The sequence below is a fragment of the Leptosomus discolor genome, chromosome 4, assembly GCF_034619465.1.
Source record: "Leptosomus discolor isolate bLepDis1 chromosome 4, bLepDis1.hap2, whole genome shotgun sequence".
Lineage (NCBI taxonomy): Eukaryota > Metazoa > Chordata > Aves > Leptosomiformes > Leptosomidae > Leptosomus > Leptosomus discolor.
The window spans coordinates 72,768,539-72,791,614 of record NC_141394.1 but is presented as its reverse complement, the minus strand read 5'-3'; the positions used below and the strand labels follow the sequence as shown (position 1 = coordinate 72,791,614).

The window sequence follows — 23,076 nt, the reverse complement described above, 5'->3', positions numbered from 1 at the left end:
TCTATTATGCTATTGAAGGGAAAATGTGCTGTGGTGCTGTTTTAAACAAGCTGAAGGACTAATTACCATCAAATAAGATGCAGAAGGAATATTTTTAGAACAATGGACTCTAATTAGTCCATTGCTCTTTGAAATAAATCTGAGGACATCATTAACACATCTTATTCCATTAATTGTAGCTGCTCTGGGTTTGGTGCAAGTGGGTTGGTATCTTGTGACAGTTGCATTGCACAGAGGGGAAAAAAAAAAAAAAAAAAAAAAAAAAAAGAGTATTTTTATTAGGGACAGCTGGCTCTACGTCTACGTTGAAAGAGAAATTTGGGCGTTACAAGGAAGCCGCTGGCTCGGGGGTGTTTCGGCCCGCCGGCGCCAGGCCCCGCTCCGCGGAGCCGGAGGGCGAAGCGAGTCCGGTCCAGGCTTTCCCGCCGGCCCCGGCCGCAGGGCTGCCTCGGCGGTCAGCTGCAAAGCCCGGAGCGGGATCGGGGCGGGGGTCGCGCCTGGAGCGGATCGGCTGGGGCGGCCCCTGTCGCACTCCGGGCACCCCGAGTCCCGCCTCCGGCCACCGAAACCCTGGAGAAAAAAAAAAAAAAATTAAAAAAACCCACGCCACAGTAAAATACATGAATAAAGAACCAGTGAAAACCTTCCCGCGACCCCCTTTCCCCTCAGCCGGAAGCTGGCCCGGGCCCTGCCCGCCCCCCTAGCCCGGTGGGTCAGGGGGCGCCGGGGAGGGCCGGGCCGCGCTGGCCGCTCGCCCGCGTCGCTCCCTGTGCCTGTGCGGGGCCCTAATAAAGCTATTTTGAAAGTGACCCCTCGGCCAGAGCGCGGGGAGGGAGCAGCGAGCCGGGCGCAGCTGTCCGGAATCATGACTGAAGATGACGGATTCCGTGGTGGTGGAGGGTCACGTCAAGTTGAGAGATGGAAAAAAGGTCCCCGCTCCCGGCGCCCCTTCGGCCCGGCCCCGCGTCGGGCTGGGGGTCCCTGACCGACGCCCCCCCTCCTCAGGAGGGGAGAGAGCCCGCCCTTCCCCCCTCGGGCCCTGGCTAACCCCTCTCCTTTTGCCTCTCGTTGCAGTGGAAGAGTAGGTGGCTGGTGCTGCGCAAGCCCTCCCCGGTGGCAGGTAAGAGGGGGCCCGTCCTGGGCGGGGGGCACACGCACAGGCTCCGGGGCGTCCTTGCCTCCTCCGCCCGACGGTGAGGGAGCGGGCTTTGGGGCGTATAGGGCTGCCCCCGGGGCTAGCTGCCGCCGGAGATCGCCCTCGGCGGGGCTCTCCTCCCGCCGTCGCTGCTCGCCTTTTCTTTTTTAATCGGGGGAGCGGGGAGTAAGTTATCTGGCGACGGAGCAGGCGGCCAAAAATAGGAGGCGGTTACCGCCGGAGCCCCCCGAAGGCGAGGGGAGAGCGCGGAGAGGAGCCGCGGGGCTCCGCGTCTCCCCAGGGCCGGGCGCTCTGCCCTCGGCGGGGGCGGTCGCAGCCCCGGCGCCCCTCGGGGGCTGGCGGCGGCCCGGGCTGTGGCGCCGGGGCCCTGCGGCCGGTGTCCGCCGGGAGGAGCGCCCCGGGCGTCGTGTCCGACGTCGGGGCGAAGGTTTTAAGTAGCTTAAAGGTGCTGACTAAACCGGTGGGAAAGGGGGCTTTTCGAGGCACAGCTGTTTGGTTTTAGTTCGCGTTTAAAATGCCTTTTTTTTTTTTTTTTTTTTTAATTATTATTTCTTCAGGGTGATTGGTGGCTGTAAAAATAGCTGGCATTGTAAGCTCGGTAGTTATTTTCGATCAGTGTTTTGACATAAAATATCACTTCAATTTAAAAATAAAATGACATTTTGAATTAAAAAAAAAAAAAAGAAATCATTTCCATGCTTCTGAAGGGGAAATTGAAAACGTTGTTCAGAGTTGATGTTTTACTGCTGGAGAGGGAAAAGTAGGTTTCAGGTTTCCCCATCTGTTCATAACAGGGAACACATTTGGGCCCCAAAGTTTATCTTCCCAGGGCTGAATGTTGCCTACACTTAGAAAATGTGACTCTGCATTGCTGCAGAATGGATGGTGGCATCTTTTCCAGGTTGTTGCTGGTAGACTGAAGGTTTTTAGTAATTGAAGCTCTTCGGACCTAACTCTTTCTTACTGGAGGTGTTACAGTTACGTGTCTTAAATGCCTGTATCCCAGCTGAATCCGTTAAACTTCTCTGCATATACAGGCATCTGTTGATCCTAAAGCTAGGTATTTAGACATGTGAATATGGGCCTGGTTTTCTAACATGAGTAAGCAAAGTTTGAAGGGGGACAATGAGGGAACTTGTTTTGAGAACTTACTGATAATGTAGCTTATTCCTCAAAAATAGTATTTTTATTCTAGCTAAATCAGCAAGGTTTACCAGAAGAAGCCTCCAGTCATTTGCTTTTCTCTGTCTGTAAACCATAGTCGTTCTTTCTTCAGACACACAACTGTATTGCAGAATGCTTAAATATCATACTGGCAGCTGTTTTTGCTAACAGGTGCATGAAAACAATTGGGAGTCCATGCAAAGCTCCACTTTAGGTAGCAGACAGTTCAGTCTTTCAGTCATTTTTCACCTCTTTGGAGATTTGCCAGTCCTCTGCCCAGCTGAGAGCCGCAGGGCACCTTGCCAGGGCTCAGGGCACCACACCCCAACATTCATAAAATGGTGCACAGGGGGCTTTCTCTTTTGTGGTATGTAGGTCAGCTTAAGTTGTGGATGTTACAGCTTTGATATTGACCAGTCATTTCATTTACAACAGAGTGCCATGTGGTAGGAACCAGGGGGAAGAGGAGTGCTCTTGTTATAAATGCAAAAGGTGGGAGAGGTCCCTCCCCTTTTTCTTGTCTTTTGGGTTTGCTTGTAAAATGTGCTTTTCCCCTGGGACTGTGGCACTTGAATTACTTTCTTCCATGGCATAGTTACTGTAATAAACACCTCCAGGAAGGGGTTAAAACCAAATGGTGACACATGGAAATATTTAAAAAAAGAAAAAAAAAAAGGTGTGACACATAATGATTATTTCACGGTGGCTACTGTGTAACATTTAACTAGGAAACCTGAGCTGACACTAACAATCTGGCAGCGTGGTCTGCTCGCCATTTAGTAGTTGAGTAATCTGTGAACTACTGTAAGAATTTCATTTGTGGTTCAGTATGTTCTAATGGAAATATAGATGACAATAGCCTCTCGGTCTTTGGCGTTTGTGATGTGAGCAGCTATCATAGTGTAACTCCTAATGTTCAGAATTAATGAGTCAGTCCCTTCCAGACTCGGGAGAGTATCTGAAAAACCACTGGATTATTGAAAAGTAAAATAGGGAAGACTTTTTACTTGCCTGCTTATTTCTGAGCCTGCAGATTACCCTTGAAACATGCCTTCAGTGTTTGCTCCCTGAAAACAAGGGCTGCGGACTACCTGGGGGTGCAAAAAGGAAATGGAGTTCTTACGTTGACTTGATCAGACTGACCCTGCAGTCATCTAAAGCACCTTTGCATTGAAGCAGAGTACTGAGAAATGTGTTATGTTCTATGTTCCGCCTCATCGTCTCTGACAGTTTTGTTTCTTTTAGACTGTTTGCTCATGCTGGTGTACAAGGATAAATCTGAACGAGCAAAAGGGCACAAGGAGAGGAGCAGCATGACCTTAGAAGACATCTGTGGCTTGGATCCTGGGCTCTCCTATGAGGGCTTGAATCACACGCTTGCAATCATCTGTCTCTCTCAAGTTGTGATGCTGGGATTTGAGAACAAGGAAACAATGTATGCGTGGGATGTACGAATCCGCTACAGTTTGGGGGAAGGTAACCTTTATCTTCTCACATTTTTATTTACCCCTCCTGCCCAGGGGAAAAAAGCAAAGAAAAGCCTAGCTAAAATGCAAAATACAGTTAAGGAAAAGACTGTCACTCACTTGAGAATGAAGAGACTGGTCTTCCTCTTACAGCTTAAAGCAGGTGTCCCTTATGATAAGGTTTGGTTACAGTACTGCCCAGCTAACCCCGAGAGCTCTTAACTTAGTTTTTGGTTTTGGCACTGAAAGTGTGTAGCTTTTAAGCAAAGCAATTACACTTCTACTTCTAGTCCTGCAATTTACTTGGAGATTTTGACAGGATTCAGAGGAAGCCTGAATTAAGAGAAACAGAGGCCTGAGTAGGACGTGGCTAGTTCAGTCCCAGTTTTCTGAGCTGCCTACTGTGTTGCATTGATAATGCTTATTGCTGCTAGTGTCCCCTTTCAGGAAGAGACATCTTGTAATAGTCATCAGACACAGCCTTTCCAGCTAACTTCACTCTTATGCAGCCTTTTATTTTATTTTCTTGGTTATAGCAGCTCTAAAATGTACAGTGGTGAGCGGAGAGTGATCGTATTGGTAATCCATAGTATCTGTCTTATGTTTGTTTAGTCATAACTAGGGAGGGAGAGTAGGTGTGTGGGAGACACACATTAGCCATCTTAATCATTTGTTACATATGCTTTGCCATCTGTTGCATTTGTGGACTCGTTCCTCTGTAGTACATACATAGAAAGATAGCCTGGGAATTTAACAATAATAAAATGTAGAAGTATCAGAAGAGAGATGTATGGATGTACTGCTTGGAGCTATCAAATGTGAAGCCTTGCATAAGGGGAAGGTTGGGGGGGGCGTTTCTGAACAATACAGGCATGAGTAGCTGGAGTAGTTGGTACACTTTGATGTAGCTGTATTGTGTTCCGGTTCTGTTTCTTTACTAGATTTGAGATCTATGTACAACATCGACTTGTCCTTAAACCTGAAAGAGAATTTGAATTAGGCAGGGTAGGTATGGTTTTTTGTGGTCTTGCAGATGCTGTACTGGGATGGAGGAAGTATTTAATCTCAATCTGGGCGTGAGGGTTATGGTTGTGGTAGGATGAAATGCAGAAGCAGCGAAGAGGATTTTCTAAAGAAGGCTGTGAGTGAGGTAGGAATAGAGCCTATTGGATGATGATGTGTGCAGCCATGGAGTAAAGATGGAGCAGGAGAGCATGTGTGTGGAGGTGAAGAAATGAGGAAGTAAGAAAACAAGTGTAATTGGTTGAACTGGCAATACTTTGTAGAAGGTTAATTGCAAAAAAGCTTAGGGGAAGGAGCATAGACCAGAGTATAGACAATTTTTTCAGGGTTTCATCTTTCAGTGCAGGTTCGGTTAGGAGAAAGTCAAAGTTAATCTAGTTTGAGTAGACAGAAATAGAAAAAAAATGAAGACTTAGATGAAGAGAGGATAGTGACTGTTGTTTTTTCTTAAAGCGTAGTAAGGGTGCTTTGGAAGTAACGTGGCTGGATGATAAAAATAGACTATGGACAGATGACCTCAGAGTCTGGGAAGCGCAAAAAAAAAAAAAAAAGTGAAAAGAGTTGATGCTGTTCTTGAATGAGGACCACAGAATGGAGGTGTTTGCACTGGAGTTCCCAGTGTTTTCTCTCCATTTTTAGCAGATGAGGTAGATGTGATTCCTGGAATCAAAGAACCGGGACTAAAGGAAACAGTGGAATTAAGTGAGTTTAGGTGTAGGTCAAGAATGAGACAGAAGAGTGCTTGAGCCCACAACTCATTCTGAGGAAGTTGGCATGCTGCAGGTCAGTGAGTAGCTGTGAAGAAGAAAAGATTAACTGAAGGAAATGAGGAACTTAAATAGTACCTTTTGTTCATGGGTATATTCAGCTCTGTATCTTACTAATTTTTTTTCCCACAGTAGGAGAAGTAGATGGCTAGGGAGAATTTTGGAAAAAATTCCAATTTACCAGGAAAGCAGCATATGGCAAAAGCTTCATGTCCAGATCTGTTTTTTTCCTCTGCTTTGGCTTTGTTAGCATTTGGATATGCTGTTTTTTTAAACAGTGGTCTAGAATCTGAGCTGCAGCTCTTTGTTTTCAGCAGCTGGTGTAACTTGCAACTGGTTGTGTGAAGGGTGTGCTCCATTCCTCATTTATGAAGCAGAAAGATCCCTGATCCTTCTGTGCCCATGGTTTAATTGCCAGCAAAGTACTGGGCACAGTTAACTGGGGAGAGGGGTCCAAATGATATTAAAGATTCCTTACTGTACGTTATTCATCAAGATAGTTTTGGTATCTTTTTCATAGTTCATGTTTAAGCTAGTTCTGTAATAACAGCATGCCCAAAAGGGGACATTGTGTGACTATTGATTTGCTCCCTAGCAGTGCTGCTGGCAAAGCTGTAAGTAGAGCTGTGGTTAGTTAGTTCTATCTCTGTCTCCTTGCACATTTCACTTGAATGACTTTGTGGCTAATTCTGCTGGAGCCTTAGGGAACTTACCAAATGCACGTCATAGATGTGGAGTTGACTTACAGCTAAGATGGGAACTAATATAGCAAGTATTTAGATGAGAAGCAAGACTCAGGCCTAGCTGAAATTCATGATGCTTGAAGAAGCATAGGCAAGAAATGTGGAAGAGTGGTTTTAAGTGAGACTACCTGGAAGTTACCATGTAGATTTCATAGGCAGGTAGCTGTTTGTATAATCTTTGATGGATAACGAAAAGGTAAGCCTATGTGCTGCTTGATCATTCTTCTCCACTGAAAACCTCTGGCTAGAAATTTAACAGTGCTGATGCTTCTCTGTGCCAAGACAGATTTATTTTTTTTTCCCCTCCTTTTTTGTCTAATCACAAGAAACTAGAGGAGTAGTGGAGGTCAAAACAGTTGAGAAATAAGTACTTGCTTACTTAAATTGCTCCCTTTGAAACACTGTGAGATTTGAGGCCTTGAAGTGCTCCCAATAGCTTATTATTCAGAATGCAACAGCTCTGGAGGAGAAGATGGGAGACCGGCCTAGAACAACTGCTACTTTAGGTAAGGGCTTTTGCAATATAGGGGATGCTGGAGTTTGGATTTGAACCTGAGTTTCGTAAACTTGAATGAGACTGGTGTTTCCTTTTCCCCCCACTTTTTTGAAGTTTAGGCTGTGAAGTATGAAGAGTTAATTGACATCTAAGGGTGTTTATTACCTATGAATTGCTTAATTTCCTAGTAATTTTAAATGTCTGGGCATCTGCTATCACCAACTCTCAAAAGGTTCACAAAGGTGGGAAAATGTAATTTTCCCCACTTCACTGCTAGGGAAGGAGTGAAGCAGTTCATTAAAGGTTGCAAATGAGTCAGTGACAGAACTCTGATTAGAACTTGCCTGCTTCTTTGAGCCTTGGCTCTTGGGCTCCTTGCACACTGTGTTCTTTATGTGTGTGCATGCATGTAGGAAAGGGGAGGCACAGGCTGTTTAGAGGAGACGGAAAGAAACTTGTGTAGTGATGCAAGGATGGAAGAGGTAACTGAAGCGTGGGCGGGATAACTCACTAATTTCAGATAAGAAGTAGTCTGGAAGACTTAGGATAAATTAATGTAGCTTTACAACTTAATCATTTGTAGCATTAAGCCAAGATACAGTTTCTTTCCAATCCTAAACTGGCGTAATAGAGAATAATAGCTTATAGCTACTCACATGGGGCTATCTGGGCTCTACTTCGAATCTTTGTGCTAGATCCTCATGGTGTGGGCAGGGGTTGGTCTGCATACAACTGAACAGAATGACTTATGTAATGTAAGTCATGGTACTGTCCTTCTATTTTCTCTAGTAATTCTTTTTTCTTCCTTATCTGATAGTTCATAGATTTCAAGTTTTTGTAGCACCTGGCACTAAATTAGAGAGCGGGCCTGCTACCCTGCATTTCTGCAATGACATTCTCGTCCTTGTAAAAGACCTTCCTCCTAGTGTCATGGGGCAATGGAAGCTATCAGATCTGCGTCGGTATGGAGCTGTCCCAAATGGATTCATCTTTGAAGGGGGTACCAGGTGTGGCTTCTGTAAGTACAAATGGAAACTGTCTTCTAAAAGTTGTTTGAAACCTTTTGTAGAAATGTAAGTGCTAGTCTTGTTCAAAGCGGAGATTGCAGAACCAGCTGCGCTGCTTTGTCATCCAGGCAGCCTCATATCAGAGGGTCTGTTCTACCGAGTAGATTTCTGCAGGCTTCAACCCTGCAGTATTCAGTAAAAATCTGGCTATAGAGTCCCGACTGAACATTGCCCTGTGGCTCTCCGGAAGATGTTTAGTCAACTGTTGCTATTGGACATGGAGCAAAAATAAGGTAATGAAATTTTATGGCTCATCATGCAAGAGATAAGGCAAAATGGTTTAACATTCAGATTATTAAATTATGATTAATTATTTTGTTATTTGCAGAGGGAAAATGATACAGAGCTTTGAGGTTACAGGTGGCATCAAGGCTTTCGCTGTGTAAATACTAATGACTAAATCCTGTAGAAGACTTCTAGCTCCTAAAAGCTAGGAACTTCTGTCTGTTCCCTTCCCTGTTTGTAGCTTTGTTACTTTGTTGGACCATGAGATTTGTGGCGTTAAAATGAAAGCTAGCAAGCAAAGTGAAGCTAGTTTCTGTAGCCTAGTAGCTAAGATACACCTTTAGATGGGGAGAAATCTCTGGTTCTAATGTCCAGTTCGGGACTTCTCACATTCTCACTTCAGATGAAGTGCAAATCTCCTGTACAAGAGCTGAAAAGGAAAGATAATTAATGCACTGGTATAGTAACATCTACATCGTTAGAAAACATAAAGCTTTAACTTCAAAAGCAGGGTTTGAAGCCATACTGAATTGATGATCTGTGAGTGCAAGTGGGTATGCAGAGCGCCAGTTTGGATGTGAAGTTCTTTGACTTGCATACTGAAATGTGAAAATAACGGATTTCTTCAGTTTCCAAACTGAAAAAATAGAAGGTTTCAGAGTTGATCCAAATCTAAAGATATTCTTCCTTGGGACTTGTGGCAAAATTTGGGGAGAAAGGGGAAAGAAGTTATTTTGACTGTTTTGCTCTAGTGAGGGGTTTTCATTTTTTTCATTTTGTCTATTGAAAAATACAGAGCTGAGTTACAAAGATATTAAGTATGGACTCAGCTGTTGTATCCTGATATGTGATTTAAGACACTTGTTTTCAGTGGGGAAGATTCTGATTCAAGTCTTTCCCTGCTTAATTCAGAGGTTGGGGTTAAAGAAGGGTTTCCACCATCTGAAGGAATGGGTCATAGGTGTAGCCTGTGAGGAAACAAATCCATTTTCTTTTAAGGTTACTCTGTTTCAGTTTAAACTGAAAATATTAATCTGAAATAACTTTCTGTCAATTTTTGCTTAGTTGTTTGCTAGTACAAATGAATGCTGTAATTTATTTTGAAAGATCAATGGTGTTTTAGTGTAGAGAATTTGCCGTAGCAGTTGCGTCATTAAAGTGTGGATGAGACACTGCTGATCTGGTTATGCAGCAGCGTTACAGAATGTTAATTATTACGTTTCTGCAATACAATAAGAAGCTAATTTTTTTAGAATGAGATCAGAAAGAAGCTTCCAGTTTGGATGTCACAAATGCCTAAATATCACAGAATGCTTGAGGTTGGGAGGGACATGTGGAGGTTACCTTGTCCAGGTCCCCTGCTCAAAGCAGGGTCAGCCAGAGCAGTTTGACCAAGACCATATCCAGTCAGGTTTTGAATATCTCCAAGAGTGGACATTCCACAACCTCTGTGAGCAACTTCTTCTCGTATTCTGGTGTATCAGCTGTTCCTCCCAATTTTGTATCTTCTGCAAATTTGCTGAGGGTGCTCTCTGTCTGATCATCCAGGTCATTAGTGAAGATGTTAAACAGCATTAGCCCCAGCGTTGACCCCTTTCATACACAAGTAGTGATCGGCCTCCAGCTGGACTTTGCGCTGTTCATCATAACCCTTTCAGCCTGGCAGTTCAGCCAGTTTTCAGTCTGCCTCACTGTCACATATCTAGTTCTTACTTGCTCAGTTTGCCGTTGAATATATTATAGGAGATGGTGATGAAATCTTTGCTAAAGTGAAAGCAAACAATATCTACTGCTTCATCCACCAAACCATTCATTTTATCAAAGACTATCAGATCGGTTAGGCATTATTTCCCTTCTATGAATTCATACTGACTATTCCCAGTCAGCACCTTGGAAATGGCTTCTAGGATTATTTGCACTATCAGCTGCCCTGGTCTGTGGTCACCTGAATCCTCCTTCTTGTCCTTCTTGAAAATAGAAGTGACATCTGCTTCCTGCCCCCCCGCCCCGACCTCTGGCACACCATTCTGTACCTCAGTCTCCATGACCTTTCAAAGATAATAACAAGTGTCCTTGCAATGACACTAACCAATTCCCTCAGCACCTGTGAATGCATCCCGTAAGGGCCCATGCGCTTGAGTATGTTCAATTTGTTTATATTCTCCTTAACCTGCTCTTCTTCCACCAAGGGAAAGTTGTTGTTTTCTAGATTTTCCCACAAGTTTCAAGGGCCTGGGATTCCTGATGAGGGAATTGAGTCTTGTCAGTGAAGACCAAGATGAGGAAGACCTTGAGTACCTCAGCCTTTTCCATGTCCTTTGTCAATGGGTTCACCATCTCATTCAGCAGTAGGCTGAGGTTTTCCCTAGTTTTCCTTTTGCTGCTGATACACTTGTAGAAGCTGTTCTTGTTTCTTTTCACATCCCTCCCCAGGCTCAGTTCCAAGTAGAGTTAGGCTTTCCTAACCCCATCCCAGTGTGATTGTACAGTGTGTCTGTATTCCTCCTGCACCACCCTGGTCACCCTACTTCTACCCTATGTACTTTTCTTTTTATGTTTGAGTCTTGTATGGAGTCCCATGTTCATCCGTGCAGGCTTTCCTGCCATGTTTGCTTGGCTTGAACTTGCAGGAGGTGATCCTTGAGAATCAGCCAGCTCTCTTGGAACCCACTTCTCACAGAGACTGTATCACGTGGGATTTTTCCAAGTAAATTCCTGAACAGGCCCAAGTCTGCTCCTGCAGACTGATTCTGGGAAATGGGAGTGAAGATGTTATGGGGTCCCTAGATAAGCAGTTAAAAAAACCCAAACTGGAATAATTTTCCAAGTGTATTGCCTAACTGGAGAGGACACTAAAACATCACTAGAAAAGACGAAGTGGTGGTAGTGTTGCCCTGCATGTCTTTTCTGGTTGCCATACTTCTATGGAGTGGGAAGCTGGGCTTCCTGGCCTCCTTCAGCTTGCAGGGCTTCAAATCTTTGTTTTCCTCTTGAGGAGCATTTGACATGGGCAGAAAGAAAGCAGCCCACTACAAGGCCTGGAAGTTGCCTCACTGTGTAACCAAGCATGCAGATATCACCAGGATCAGAAGAGAAAAATGGAGTATGTGGCTGTAGCCATGGGGAGCACAACTGCAGGGACAGACCCTAGATGCTGGTCACTGCTCCTGAGCTTCAATGCTTAGTTCCCAAGTGTAGACCTTAATTGTATAAGAAAGCCCAGAAATAATGGGGTGTATAAATAGCCGTTTTTAAATGTTCTTTAGTTAAATTGTGGAATTTCTTCTGTAACTTCTTCTAGATTTGATGCAATTGCTGTGCTCCAGGAATTGAAACTGTGTTGGGCTTGCTGAGTGGCTGTATCTTATCTCCACATTGCAGAAAACCTAAATGGTTCAATCTGTGGGCCAGGGTGCCAGATGCATACAGAAGGTGGATGGATGATACAAATGTGAAACTGTACATGATGGACCTTGAAGCACCTGGATTACCCATGTTATGCCTTTTTTTTTTTTTTTTCTCCCCTTAAGCTTACACTAATTTCTGGTGCAAAATGATACAGGTGTAGGAAGGAACAAATATGATCCCTGTCTTTCAAGGGGAACTTTTCTGGTTCCAGGAAGATATTCTGCATTTCTTGATATACCATTAATTAAAATGGTCTCTGAAGTTGTGGTGAGGTGTACACAAAGAATCTGACTTCTGAATGACTGTCAACTGTTTCTGAAGGTCCAACACAGTTCTGAACACTGGTGTTGTCATGACTCTCTAATCCTTTAGAAAGAATCTAAGTGTGAATTAGGCTTAAAATGTGGCCTTGAGTTTTGTAGATCTTTTTATATCTATGATCTTTTTAATGTTTTTAAAATTTGCAACCTAAATTTGTGTTTTATCCTAGATTGTTGTGGTACCAGCATGGTCCTTTAGTGTCATGTTCTCTCTCTCTCCGTGGTGCTTATCTCCCTAATGTCTAGAGCATTTATTTATGCTGTCTGTCACTTTTGCTATGTTAAACAAACTCAGCTGTTTATCTTCCTGGTAAGATACAGGAGCACATCAGTAGCTCTCCTGTGTACCTGGTTTTTTAAGTATGAATTAATTTTATTTTTTTTTTGTTGGTTACAGGTGACCAGAATTACAGACAAGTACTTTGGAAAGTGTCCCACTACATTGATGAGCATCATATTAATGTTTGGGTTTTTTTCTTAAGAAATGTCTGTCTTGATAGCTGAGAACCTTCAGTTGCCCTGAAAGGGTGTTTTTGTCTCTTCCCCTGCATATGTGTGTTCAAAGGGAAGAACAGCATATTTATTTTGGTACAGAATAACCTGCCATGGTTGGAAACTCTTTACATAGTTAGTGCAAATTTATCTTGTTAAAGGAGCTGATGCTCTTAACTGAGCATTTAGACATATCTGCAGGCATAACAACATTTAAATATGGGTTTAATCTAATATTTGATTTAATACTGCCACTAGAAGAAAATGCTTTTTGTAAATAGGACCTAAATAAAAATACAACTCTGGTTATTCTTAACAGAAAAGTATTGGTAAAGGGAAAGACCATCTTTCATCAGGTGTCTGACTCTTACCTCATTCCTCTGAAATCCTTGAGGAATAGGACAAATAAGTAGCATTCAGGAAAAAAACCTGATATGTTATTACAGAAGTTGTTTTAATTCTTAAATGAAAGCACTCTCCATTACCCTGTCATAGAAACATCATATAATTTTATGTAGACTCTATTATTAATGTTACTTTCCTGTAGGTTAAACCATATCTTTGCTCACATTCTTCCTGTGAAGCTCTGAATGCAGAGGATTAGTGAATTAAGTTTTAAATATCACTGTATTAAATACCTTACTGAAAGGAACTGGTGATCTGGTGGTTGGATTGCCATTCCTCTACATAAAAAAATCCCATGAAGCCCCAAACAGAAGCAGAGCTTTCTTCTTTTGGATATTTCTGTGGTAGAACTGAGGTCTAAAAGGATATGAATCTGTTTTAGCTTTTTGTTCCTTGCTTCCTCAAAACAATTTTCATAAATATAAACCACTTAATTATGGTTTTGAATGAGTTGCTCAGTACAGGGTTTGTTCAACTCCGAAGGCTTGGTGCTCGATCCAGGTAGCCATCTGAGATAATGGTGAGATTTCAAACATTAGATCTAGGTGCGTTTTCAAGATGGTTAACACCAGTTTATTCTTAAATAGGAAAACCAGCATTTACATTTTGAACTTCTCTTGCTTTTAACATCGTAATTGTACTGCTAGAGATTAGAAAATCCTTTCCTCTGCTTCTGACAGCTGCAAATAAGTTCATCTCTGGGGCAAAATTTGGCTCCCCCTGTCCTCAGCCTCTCTGTACTGAAGCTCGATCATGTGTACCATTTGCAAAAAAAACAGGCACCTGGGCCTAGGAGTCAATTAAGAGGTTTACTTAGAGGAACAGGCCGGAAAAAAGGAGCCTCTCACTTTCCTAAATTGCTAGCTCAATTAGTGTGCACTGATTAAAATGACTGGTTGCCAGGAGAATCTTGACTTTTGGAGATCAGTGTGAAAAAATTCAGGTAGGGTAATAAAATAAATAAATAAAAAATGTTAATAAATAAATAAATAAAATGTTAATACTATGAGAACTCAGGCTCTCCAGTGTTCAAGTACTTCAGGATTAGCTTCCAGAGCCCAGTTTGAAGCTGCTTCATGCTTTCTGACAGCATCTCCTAGAAAAGAGGAACTTGTAGGACCCTTGGTGCCCTTTGAAAGAGTGAATTATACTGCGGCTGCTAGTTGCAGGATAAGCAGGAGTATTTCTGTGATTGTTTTGGTGAAATTAGGTGCTTCTTTCTTTCTAAGACTTCTGAAAGTGGCTTTTAAAAATCATTCTGAAATGGTGGAAGTGGCTACCAGCATATCTGCAAGGGACAAAGGAGGAGAAGAGTCATATAACAAATGTGAATTTATTTGAAAATTAGAAGCAGCAAAGGTGGTTGAACTGGGGCAGTATCTGGAATTTCTTGAAAGATTCTAGGTTGTGTAGATTAAAACTTCTGTTTATGTGTGGCTACTGTTCTGTTGCTGTCTCCTACTTAGGCCTACTGCAGACCACATCTTCTTTTAGCTTCTTTTTAGTAGTGAAGCCCATGTCTTAGGTGGCAATAATAGGAACGCTCGTTGTCATTTTCACCAGAGAGAAGAGCAGCCTGAGCAGCGTGTGATACCTTCTAAAGTGGGTTGCTCAAGGCCAGGATTGAGACATGCTGGTTGGACAACATATAGCCATGGACTGAGCTGCCATGGTTCATACCTGTCCTGTAGCTAGAAGACTTCAGGCTCTAGCATTGGCTGGCACCTGTCAGGAGTAATGATTCATGGGAAGGGACTGACTCTTCCTCTCTTTCACACACAGTACAGAGATTTAAGTAATTTTTTTGTTATCATGCATTTGAGGATATGTTTGCCCATGGGTTACCTTTTTTAATATGATGAATTAAAATAAAACATTAGCAAGATTTAATAATCCTTGGGAGTTCTATGAAATTGGCAACTTCTCTTGAATGTTTGCTTTACTGCTAACTGTCACAGAGGACTGGCTTAGCGTTTTAGCCTTGTGTAGGTGATTGCAGGCTGCTTTTCACCAAGTCTCTTACCCCATGGAGAGAGTGAGTGAGTAAGCTCGTCAGTCTAGTAAACAGCTGCATGGTATTACAGTGATGCATACCACATATTCTTCGGCTTCCAAATGCTTGTGCACCAAATCTGTTCCAACACATGACTGAGATGTGTGATTTCTAATAGTGAATTTTTCAGCTTTCTCAAGAAAGCAGAAAAGAAATGTAGTTGCTGGCTTTTATGTATGCTTTTAAAACATAACTTTGTTAAGCCTTACCTGTTCGTTCATCTCACGTCATGTCTTTTGCAAGGTTGTCCAGACTTCTTCCTTCCCTTGCAATCTAGCTCTACCTAGCAAAACAAGAAAAAGACCGTTTCCTGTGAGAGTCGATCAGTGATTTGGTGATCATGTGAATAATAGAATCTACAAAGGAATATTTCATGCATATGTGTATGTTGGATTTGTGTCCATGTGCACATGTGTGTACACTGTTTGCACTAGTTATATAAAGGCTGTCACATTTGTCTTTGGGATTTCCAAATCTGTGATAGTTCTTTGCAGAAATCGTCCTTTGAGTTAAGCAGCCGGCTTGCATGCACACATTTACTTTTCTGTTTCCATTAAAGTCAAAGGCTTGTAGAGCCTCTTAGGAGTTTAAGTAAGGCTTTTGACAATAGTGATAAAAGAACAAAGAGGTATGTACAGAAATATTTAAGGGAATCTTTTCCTGAATGGCAACATCGATGCTAGGATTCCACTGAATTATCAAGCCACATAGCATATCGCTGTGCTTGAGATATGAATGTCCTCTGTTATGTTGTCTCTATATCCTGCTTGCTTATTGTGCGTGGCTTGGGAAGGTCATGTGTTCAGTGTCCAGCAAAGCCTTTTGTTGCCCTGCTCCTTCAAGAAAGGCATGGCTTCTGGCATTTGTGTGATTTATAGGGGAAGAGTTGTACCATCTAAGATTAAGCAAACTGATTTCCTGAGACTCCCTCTGCTCTGTGGGGGGAGAATAAGGCAGCTCAAAGGAAGAGCTGAGTTTCAAATCATTCCTGAATACATAATTTGTATCTGGCTTTTTCTCATACAGTGTTCTCTGACTCTTTGGCATCTCTAGGGGAGGGGAAACGGGACAAGACTGTGAGTGAGTCACCACTGGAAACCTTCATACCTGTCAGGCTGTGTGATTAGTGTTGCAATCTCCTAGATAGTCTTTGATTCTGGAGCCAGGGTGTGTATATGTTCCATTAGGGATCGTGGGACAAACTTGTGTTTAAAAACAATACTAGAAAAAAATACCACAGGAACGCACGGTTAAGTAGGCTTTACTCTGGTTTCTGTTTCATGAGCTAGCATGTATTCATCTTTTCAGTTGCTTAAACATAGCTTAGTGTTCTAATATTTGTCTATCCTGAGTCTCAAGTAATATATTTGAGACCTTGTACTCTAGAAATGATTGGCAAGCCAGCCCTTAAGTATAAATTTAACTTCTACCAGTGAGTGAATTCTAATTCTAGTTGAATTTATAGCAGCTCACCAAATGAAATAGAATACTAGGAGCAGGATTTCTGTTTCTTTGGCTGAAGAAGTTTTGATCAGTAAGATCTGAAGAGGAACAAATGTGGTGGAGTGACAAATTGTTACGAAGATGCTGCTGACAAAGTTGTCTTGAATAGATTTAAGCAGAGCAGGCTGTGACATAAACTGAGAACGGCAAAAGAGTGTGGGTCAGAGTATGCTTTTCCTAGAGTGGTCAGTTTACTGCTTGCTGGCTTTATCTAATTTAGTAAAATAGTTAATTTGGTTTGTGGTCCACTTTTTATTATCTCCTTTGTTTGAAACCCATAGCCCTTTGTCAAGCAGTCAAAAGTGTATCCATTGCTTAAGTGAAATGTGAATATCCTGTGGATATGACAGGGCATGTGTGGAAAGTGATGGGGATGCAGGCATTCTGGTTGAGAGCAGCTATGAGTAAAATTAGCAAAAATACGTATGCAACTTGGAATTGTCTAGAGATGTGCAAAAGTCAAACTCGTGTCTGGATTAGGGGCCCAAGTGACTAGGAAAGTGATATGCAAAGCCCTACTGTAGGTCTAAGATTTGGTATTGTGATTTTTCTAGTGTGCATGGCTCTGCTGAACTGGCAGCACTTCTTCAAGGCCTATTTACTAATTTATTTTCCTTTTGTGTCTGGTTATAATTTTTTTTTTTTCCTGAAGTCACTGGTTACTGGGGTGGTCTTTTGCCTGATGTTTTAAGATCATAATTTTTTTTCTTGATTTAAATAGTATTTGGACTGACAGTTCTGGAATAAAGTGTTCTGTGGAGCACTTCTAGTCTTGTGTATTGTCTATGGAGCCATATATCATGCAGCTCAGAACTTGTTTGTTTATTTAGTGATTCTCATGCTAATTTTGCTTGGGGCTGTTCTTAATGAATGGAAAGCAAAATATCAGAAGAGAGCACAGGGTAAAGATCTGATGACAACCTGTGGAGTTGTGTTACATTCTATTAATAATAGACACATAGGACTTGGTCTAGGAAAATTTATACTGTAATACAGCAATATATCCAAATCCTAATTCAATGGAATATAAAAAGCTGCTCTTGGTTAAAATTGGGTAAAAGTAGAATTAACTTGGTTTATTTTGATGAAGACACTTCAAGTATCCCTGACACTTGCATAGCTAAGATTTGATTTACAAAATTTTAGGGGTAAGTAGGAGTGAAAGACCCAAACAGCTGTTGACCATACAGCTTGTATTTTGGCATTGCTCGAAGTGCCTGAATCTCAGAAAATGAGCATAAATTGTTAGGTAGCTATTGAATTCATGTGTATGTTTGTGATATAGGGTGTGTATGCTGACCTGAATTTTTTTCTTTTTATTTCTTTTCTCTTGAGAACATACCTTGTTGATTTCTTTTCACGGCTTGCACTTAATACTCTCTTGATTGCTATATTATAAATAGCTTCAGCTAAATATATTTCTAAATACAGAAATTATATATAGAAATAATAAGGTGAAAACACGTATTTATGTTGTGCTTTCTTGCAGGGGCTGGTGTTTTTTTCCTTTCTTGTGCTGAAGGAGAGCAGATCAGCTTTCTGTTCGACTGCATCGTCCATGGCATCTCCCCGACGAAAGGCCCTTTTGGTTTGCGTCCAGTCCTACCAGGTTAATATAGGGAGTATAGAGTACTGAGCAAAGCAGAAACTTGCCAAGTCTAGCACTTATTGCGGTGATTGTAAGAACAGCTTGCAGGCACTAAGGGTGTAGAAAGTGCAAAGTGGCTTTTCATTCGGAGATGTCACAGTACAGATTTGTCAGCTGAAAGTACCAAGTTTCTCCCTGCTGCTCTGGCTCATTCATATTTCTGGTGATATTGCTAACTTTAGCCTTCTATTTAACAGTACTAAAATATGGCAATTTGAATTGAAAAGAACCCTAACCTTTAGTTCTAAACTTACATAGTTCAACTTGGATCCACGTCTGCATTATGAGTTTGATAATTTAATGGAAAACTAACTTCTGGGGCATTTTGAGTTCATCCAAAACACTTAGAACTAAGTCTTGACATCCTTAGAAAGCTTTGTCAGGCCTCCACATCACACTTAAGTTTTGTGGCTTGAGCTTCTTTTCTGATGTGCAAGGATGAAATTCCTTTTCCTGTTTCCTCGTAAATGCTGCATGTGCTGTAATGTTCAGAGAGGACATTAGATGACATCATAGTAAGCCCTGTTGCCTTTTGACTTAGGCAGATGAAGAAATATAATATTGCGTTGGAATTAATGTGTCAAACAGGGCAAGAGTGTGGAAATAAGCTTGAAGAAAAATACCCGAATTGGCAGTGGGATATAGCGGGAATCAGCTGCAAGAATGGTGAAGGATGAGGCGAGATTTGTGGGAAATACTTAGAGTTTCTGTTTAAGTGTTAGGCAGTTAATAGGTGTTTGACAGGGTTTTATTGCTGTTACAAGATCAAGATAATTGCAGGAAGGAAATGTGATGGAAAAGATTAGATCTGGATGTGAAACTTCTGAAAATAAATTATGAAAAGTTAGTTAAGGTAAATGCAGCAGCTACAAGGCTCACTTCATCTCTTCTTTCCCATAGTTGTAACACCTAAATAAATAAAATAGTCAAGCAGAAAAGTGGGTAATAAAACCTAATTCTTCTTCTACGATGATCTGTGTGTGCATTCAACAGAGTCTTTAAAAAAAAAGGAAAAAAAAAATCAACAATAGAAACCCAGAAAAGTGCCAATATTTAAAGCTTTGCTATTGAATGCATATTTTTCTGTATATCTAAAACTGTATTACACATATACGACTCCTAAATCTTTAATTTAACAAAAATTTATGCCCAGAAGAATAAGCCTACAAGCAACTATTCTGTTGCCTTTTTATTTTTTATTTTTATTTATTTTAGATGGCACATTCTTTGAAAAATCTTTTAGAGGCATGTAGAAGTAAATCTGCCTTTGCATCTTGGTTATCTGGCGTTTGTGAGTTGTTATACGTAGCCACGTAGCACATTCCCTTCCCTCCTTCAAGAGCTCTGACCTCACTGAAGTGCATAAAGTGGACGTGGACAATCCTGGGGATGGTTTGGTGATCTTTGTAAGGGAAGACCTCTTTTCTGAGGTCTTCTTCATTTGTCTTCTGTGCTTGATGGACTTGCTGCTGAAATGAGGTGAAGATATATTCAGCTGCTCGACTTCACCTTGTTTCCCTGGACAGGAGCGGTGTTCTGTCGGGAGCTGTGCTCACGTTCTTGCAGACTCCTCTGCAGCGCTTTTCCGAGCTACTTGGACCCCTCTAACATACGTTTTCCTCCATCTTTACCCTTGTGTCTCCCAGTTTGTTATTGCCCCCTATGTACACATCTCTTCATAGAAAATTTTTATTTTTTGTGTTGTCCTTCATTTATTACCCCATGTAGAAGCTTGCACAGACCTGTTTAAGGCACGTGCACATGTACGATACTAGTGATTCATCCATAAACTAATTTTCCTTATCAAGTATGCTGTTACACAGAATGTATTGTATTGCTTGAAAAGGTCAAGTCTCTACCAGTTGCGTGCTGTACCTGGCAAGAGTACTGAAATTCACTCAACCTTTTGAAAGCGTTAGTTATTAAGTAGATTAGTCATCTGCACACCTCAAGTAACTTCATCAAAACTTCCAAACTGGGGATTCTACCAAGAAACATCTAGTCAATGTTATTCATATTTACTGCAGTGCAGAGTGCTACACAGCCTCAACTGTGCTTTATATTTGCAATGTTTTTTTGTAGCTTTTATAGGAAGCAGCCTTCTTTGGCTGCTTGCTGTTGCCTGTACCTTTCCAACTTAAACATGAAATATGCTTGAATAACGTTTAGGTATTTTCAAGAAAGGAAAACACACAAAGGGCAGCTGTACAGGGAAAGGAATATAATGCGATGGAAAAAAAAAAAAAAGTCACATTGACAGTGTTCGTGGACGCCAACACCCACAGCACAAGTATAATCCAGAGATGTTATGCAGTCAACATCTGCTTACTCTGTCTTTGGAAAAAGTAATGAGTGAAGCCGGTGGCTTCATGTACAAACAGCTCTACTATGAGGTTAAATGGAGTGCTGAAATATTTAAGTGTTAGTGTAAAATTAATAGAAAATGGTAGAGACTGGTTTAAAGAGGACTGGAAAATGACCAGTTTTCTTACTTTTACTTGCCATAGGGAATCTTTAAACATATGTAAAATGCACAGTATCCAAAAGGAGTTTGTAACCTGCATGTGCCAGCGATGTTTGCTCAAGTACAATATTCACATCATCTTTTCAGGATTGTAGTTTTAAGGAAATAAAGTATATTTTTTTAAACTTGGTGTTATAACCTAGATATATGATTACTCTTTGCATTTTATTATGTCATCTATAAAATATGTGATGAAAATTCTGTGCGTGCAGTGGAACTCAAACTAGACTGACCATTGCAAGGTATCAAAATCTGGTCTAATCTCTTAGAGCTGACCTGCTTTGAGCAGCAGGTTAGACTACAGAATTCCAGAGATCCCCTCCAACCTAAATTATTCTGTGACTTTTTGGAAATGGGTATCAAATGAATATGAATATTCCCGTGATAAAAATAACTATGTGTACATCCAAAATAAAATGGAAAAGGAAAAGAACATTAGGTGTTTTACAGTTTACTACTGTGTGGTACTTATTTGGGAGTCCATTAATTCTGCAAAATTGTACCAAAGTGCTCCTATTGGTAGCTCCCGTTAGCAGATTGGAGGTTTTGTTTTGTTAAAGGCTGCATGATCAGATCTCAAATTTAAGATCTAGGGCATTGAGTGGGAATGCAAAGGTAGTGTAGGTATCTGTGGATGTTTCTAGGATAATGTAGCATTTTAAATAAAGGACTCAACTGAGTGACAGGGTATCTTTGGATGGCTTGTTTTCCCCAGCTCCTAGTTGGAAGATAATTGCTGTAGTCGTCTACTTGCATAGTCTCTGTTTTTTCTTTTTTTCTCGAGAAGATATTTGGAAAACAGACCAGAGAATTTTGTGTTCTTGTCTTGACAGAAGTCTAGGTATTGGCTTAGTAATGAACCACTGATTGCATGGTTTGTAATCTATACTTAATTTGCATGCATATTATTTGGGAAATGTTTGTTTATCAGGTGTGTGTTGAATTCCTTCTTTTCACTAGCAAGATTCATCTTGAATGGCAAACATGAACACAGCAAAGGCCCAACAGCTGATGGGTGCTATCTTTGATCAGTGGGCAGATCAGTACTCTCTAAATCTGGCTAAGACTATGGGACAGTCTCGTCCTGCAGACTGGAAAGACCCCAAGTGTAATGTTGATAGTCTTGATGCTCTCTTTTAATTTTGGAAGCTTTTTCAGGCTGCTTTGTGACTGACTGGAGAGTGTGCAGTGCTGCTTGCTGAGGCTCTATCTGATGCTCTTTCTTTTTGTTGAAGCTTGATACACCTTTGGCCATTGCAAGACAGCTCTGTGGCTGCCTTCTGCAGTATCTGTACCAAGTGGATCCTCCTCAAACTTTTAGGACATCTTTTCATTCCTCCAGACATCTTACAAGGTGTGGAGATGTTAGCATGAAGGTGAGGGTCCAGGCCTGATTTGCAAATGTGCCTACAGTTACAAAAGAAGAAAGAAAGGACAGATGTTCAGCCTAACTTATCTAACTTTATTTAATGAAATAATTAACCATTGTTGCATTTTAAAGATGCATATAATCGAGCATAGCTTAGGTAGCTGCTGACTTAACTTGATACAATACATTTTTTCCTGACAGGTGCTTACTGAACATGCCTGGAGCGTTGAAATACTGTGACACTTTATTCGTATGTTACCAAAGTACTCAAAATCTCCCACGATGAGCAGCTGATGTGGCTTTAATGAATATCCACCAACATAATATAAAAATAAAATCACCATCAGAGGCGTTTTTAGTCCAGCCAAATTTGATCTAATCCTTCCCCTTTGCCCCAAAGCAGCATTTAAGAAGATTTCAATGATTGCCTCACGAAAGATTTTTCTTCATAGCAAGGGATCCATTTTTGTTTGGAAAATGATAAAACACTTTCTTAATTGAAGGACCTGAGTGAATCCCAACTGCCTCGATTTCATGGGAGTAAATCACATTATAGGATACATTTGTTAAGAGTTTGGGAAATGAAGGTACTAACTGCTCTTGGAGTTGTTGGAGCTACTGTAGGATGTTGTGTGGGCAGAAGCTGTCTGAACTTCCTTGGACAGCTGTCTAATACCGGTCACGCTGCTTCTGTCCTCCTGAGTTAGTAATATGGCAAATTACAAAGCCTCTAAATAGCAGTGTAGTATCGTGCATGCACAAGGTATAGGATGATGCCAACAAATCCAACTTTACTGTTGAAAATCCCCTTGTTTTTCTAATTTTTTTAGGTGATACTTGTACACTTGTATGACAAGAGGTCATACGTTATGCCCTCCAGTAAGGACTGGTCTCTAAAAGGTGGCTGCCAGTGACTTCAGTCCTTAGTCTGATCTTGTAGCAAAACCTCCTGATTACTGCTTGGTATTCTGTAACCAAAAGTACCGGTATAAGAATCTGCTGCTTCTGGGGAATAGTACTGTGTGTGTTTTCTGTAGAAGTCTTGCTTATTAGCAGAGAAAACTAAAGGCAAAACAAAGACTTTAGTAAGATTGATGGTCAATTATTTTTAACATCTGCCTAAGACTTAAAGTCTATATATGTTTGGCAGGTTTTGAAGCTGTTTCTCTGGATATTTACTAGTACTTGCTGAGAAAGGGTTCTTCTAAGTAATCTTCCACAAAACTAAGCAACGAGAGGTCACAGCA

General features: G+C 41.3%; 1 protein-coding gene across 2 annotated transcripts in view; it reads left to right on the top strand.

Annotated features, from left to right (window-relative positions):
* The first annotated feature begins 875 nt into the window (after positions 1-875).
* DOK7 (docking protein 7) overlaps positions 876-23,076 on the top strand; it is a 66,221-nt gene continuing 44,020 nt past the window's right edge. The window contains exons 1-5 of one of the 2 annotated variants that reach the window (XM_086464504.1): positions 876-929; positions 1,075-1,120; positions 3,566-3,796; positions 7,633-7,833; positions 17,778-17,897. In XM_086464504.1, the coding sequence (XP_086320630.1) occupies positions 876-929; positions 1,075-1,120; positions 3,566-3,796; positions 7,633-7,833; positions 17,778-17,897 (652 nt within the window). Of the gene's footprint in view, positions 930-1,074; positions 1,121-3,550; positions 3,797-7,632; positions 7,834-17,777; positions 17,898-23,076 lie in introns of both variants that reach the window. The other variant, XM_086464503.1, reaches the window with a different exon arrangement.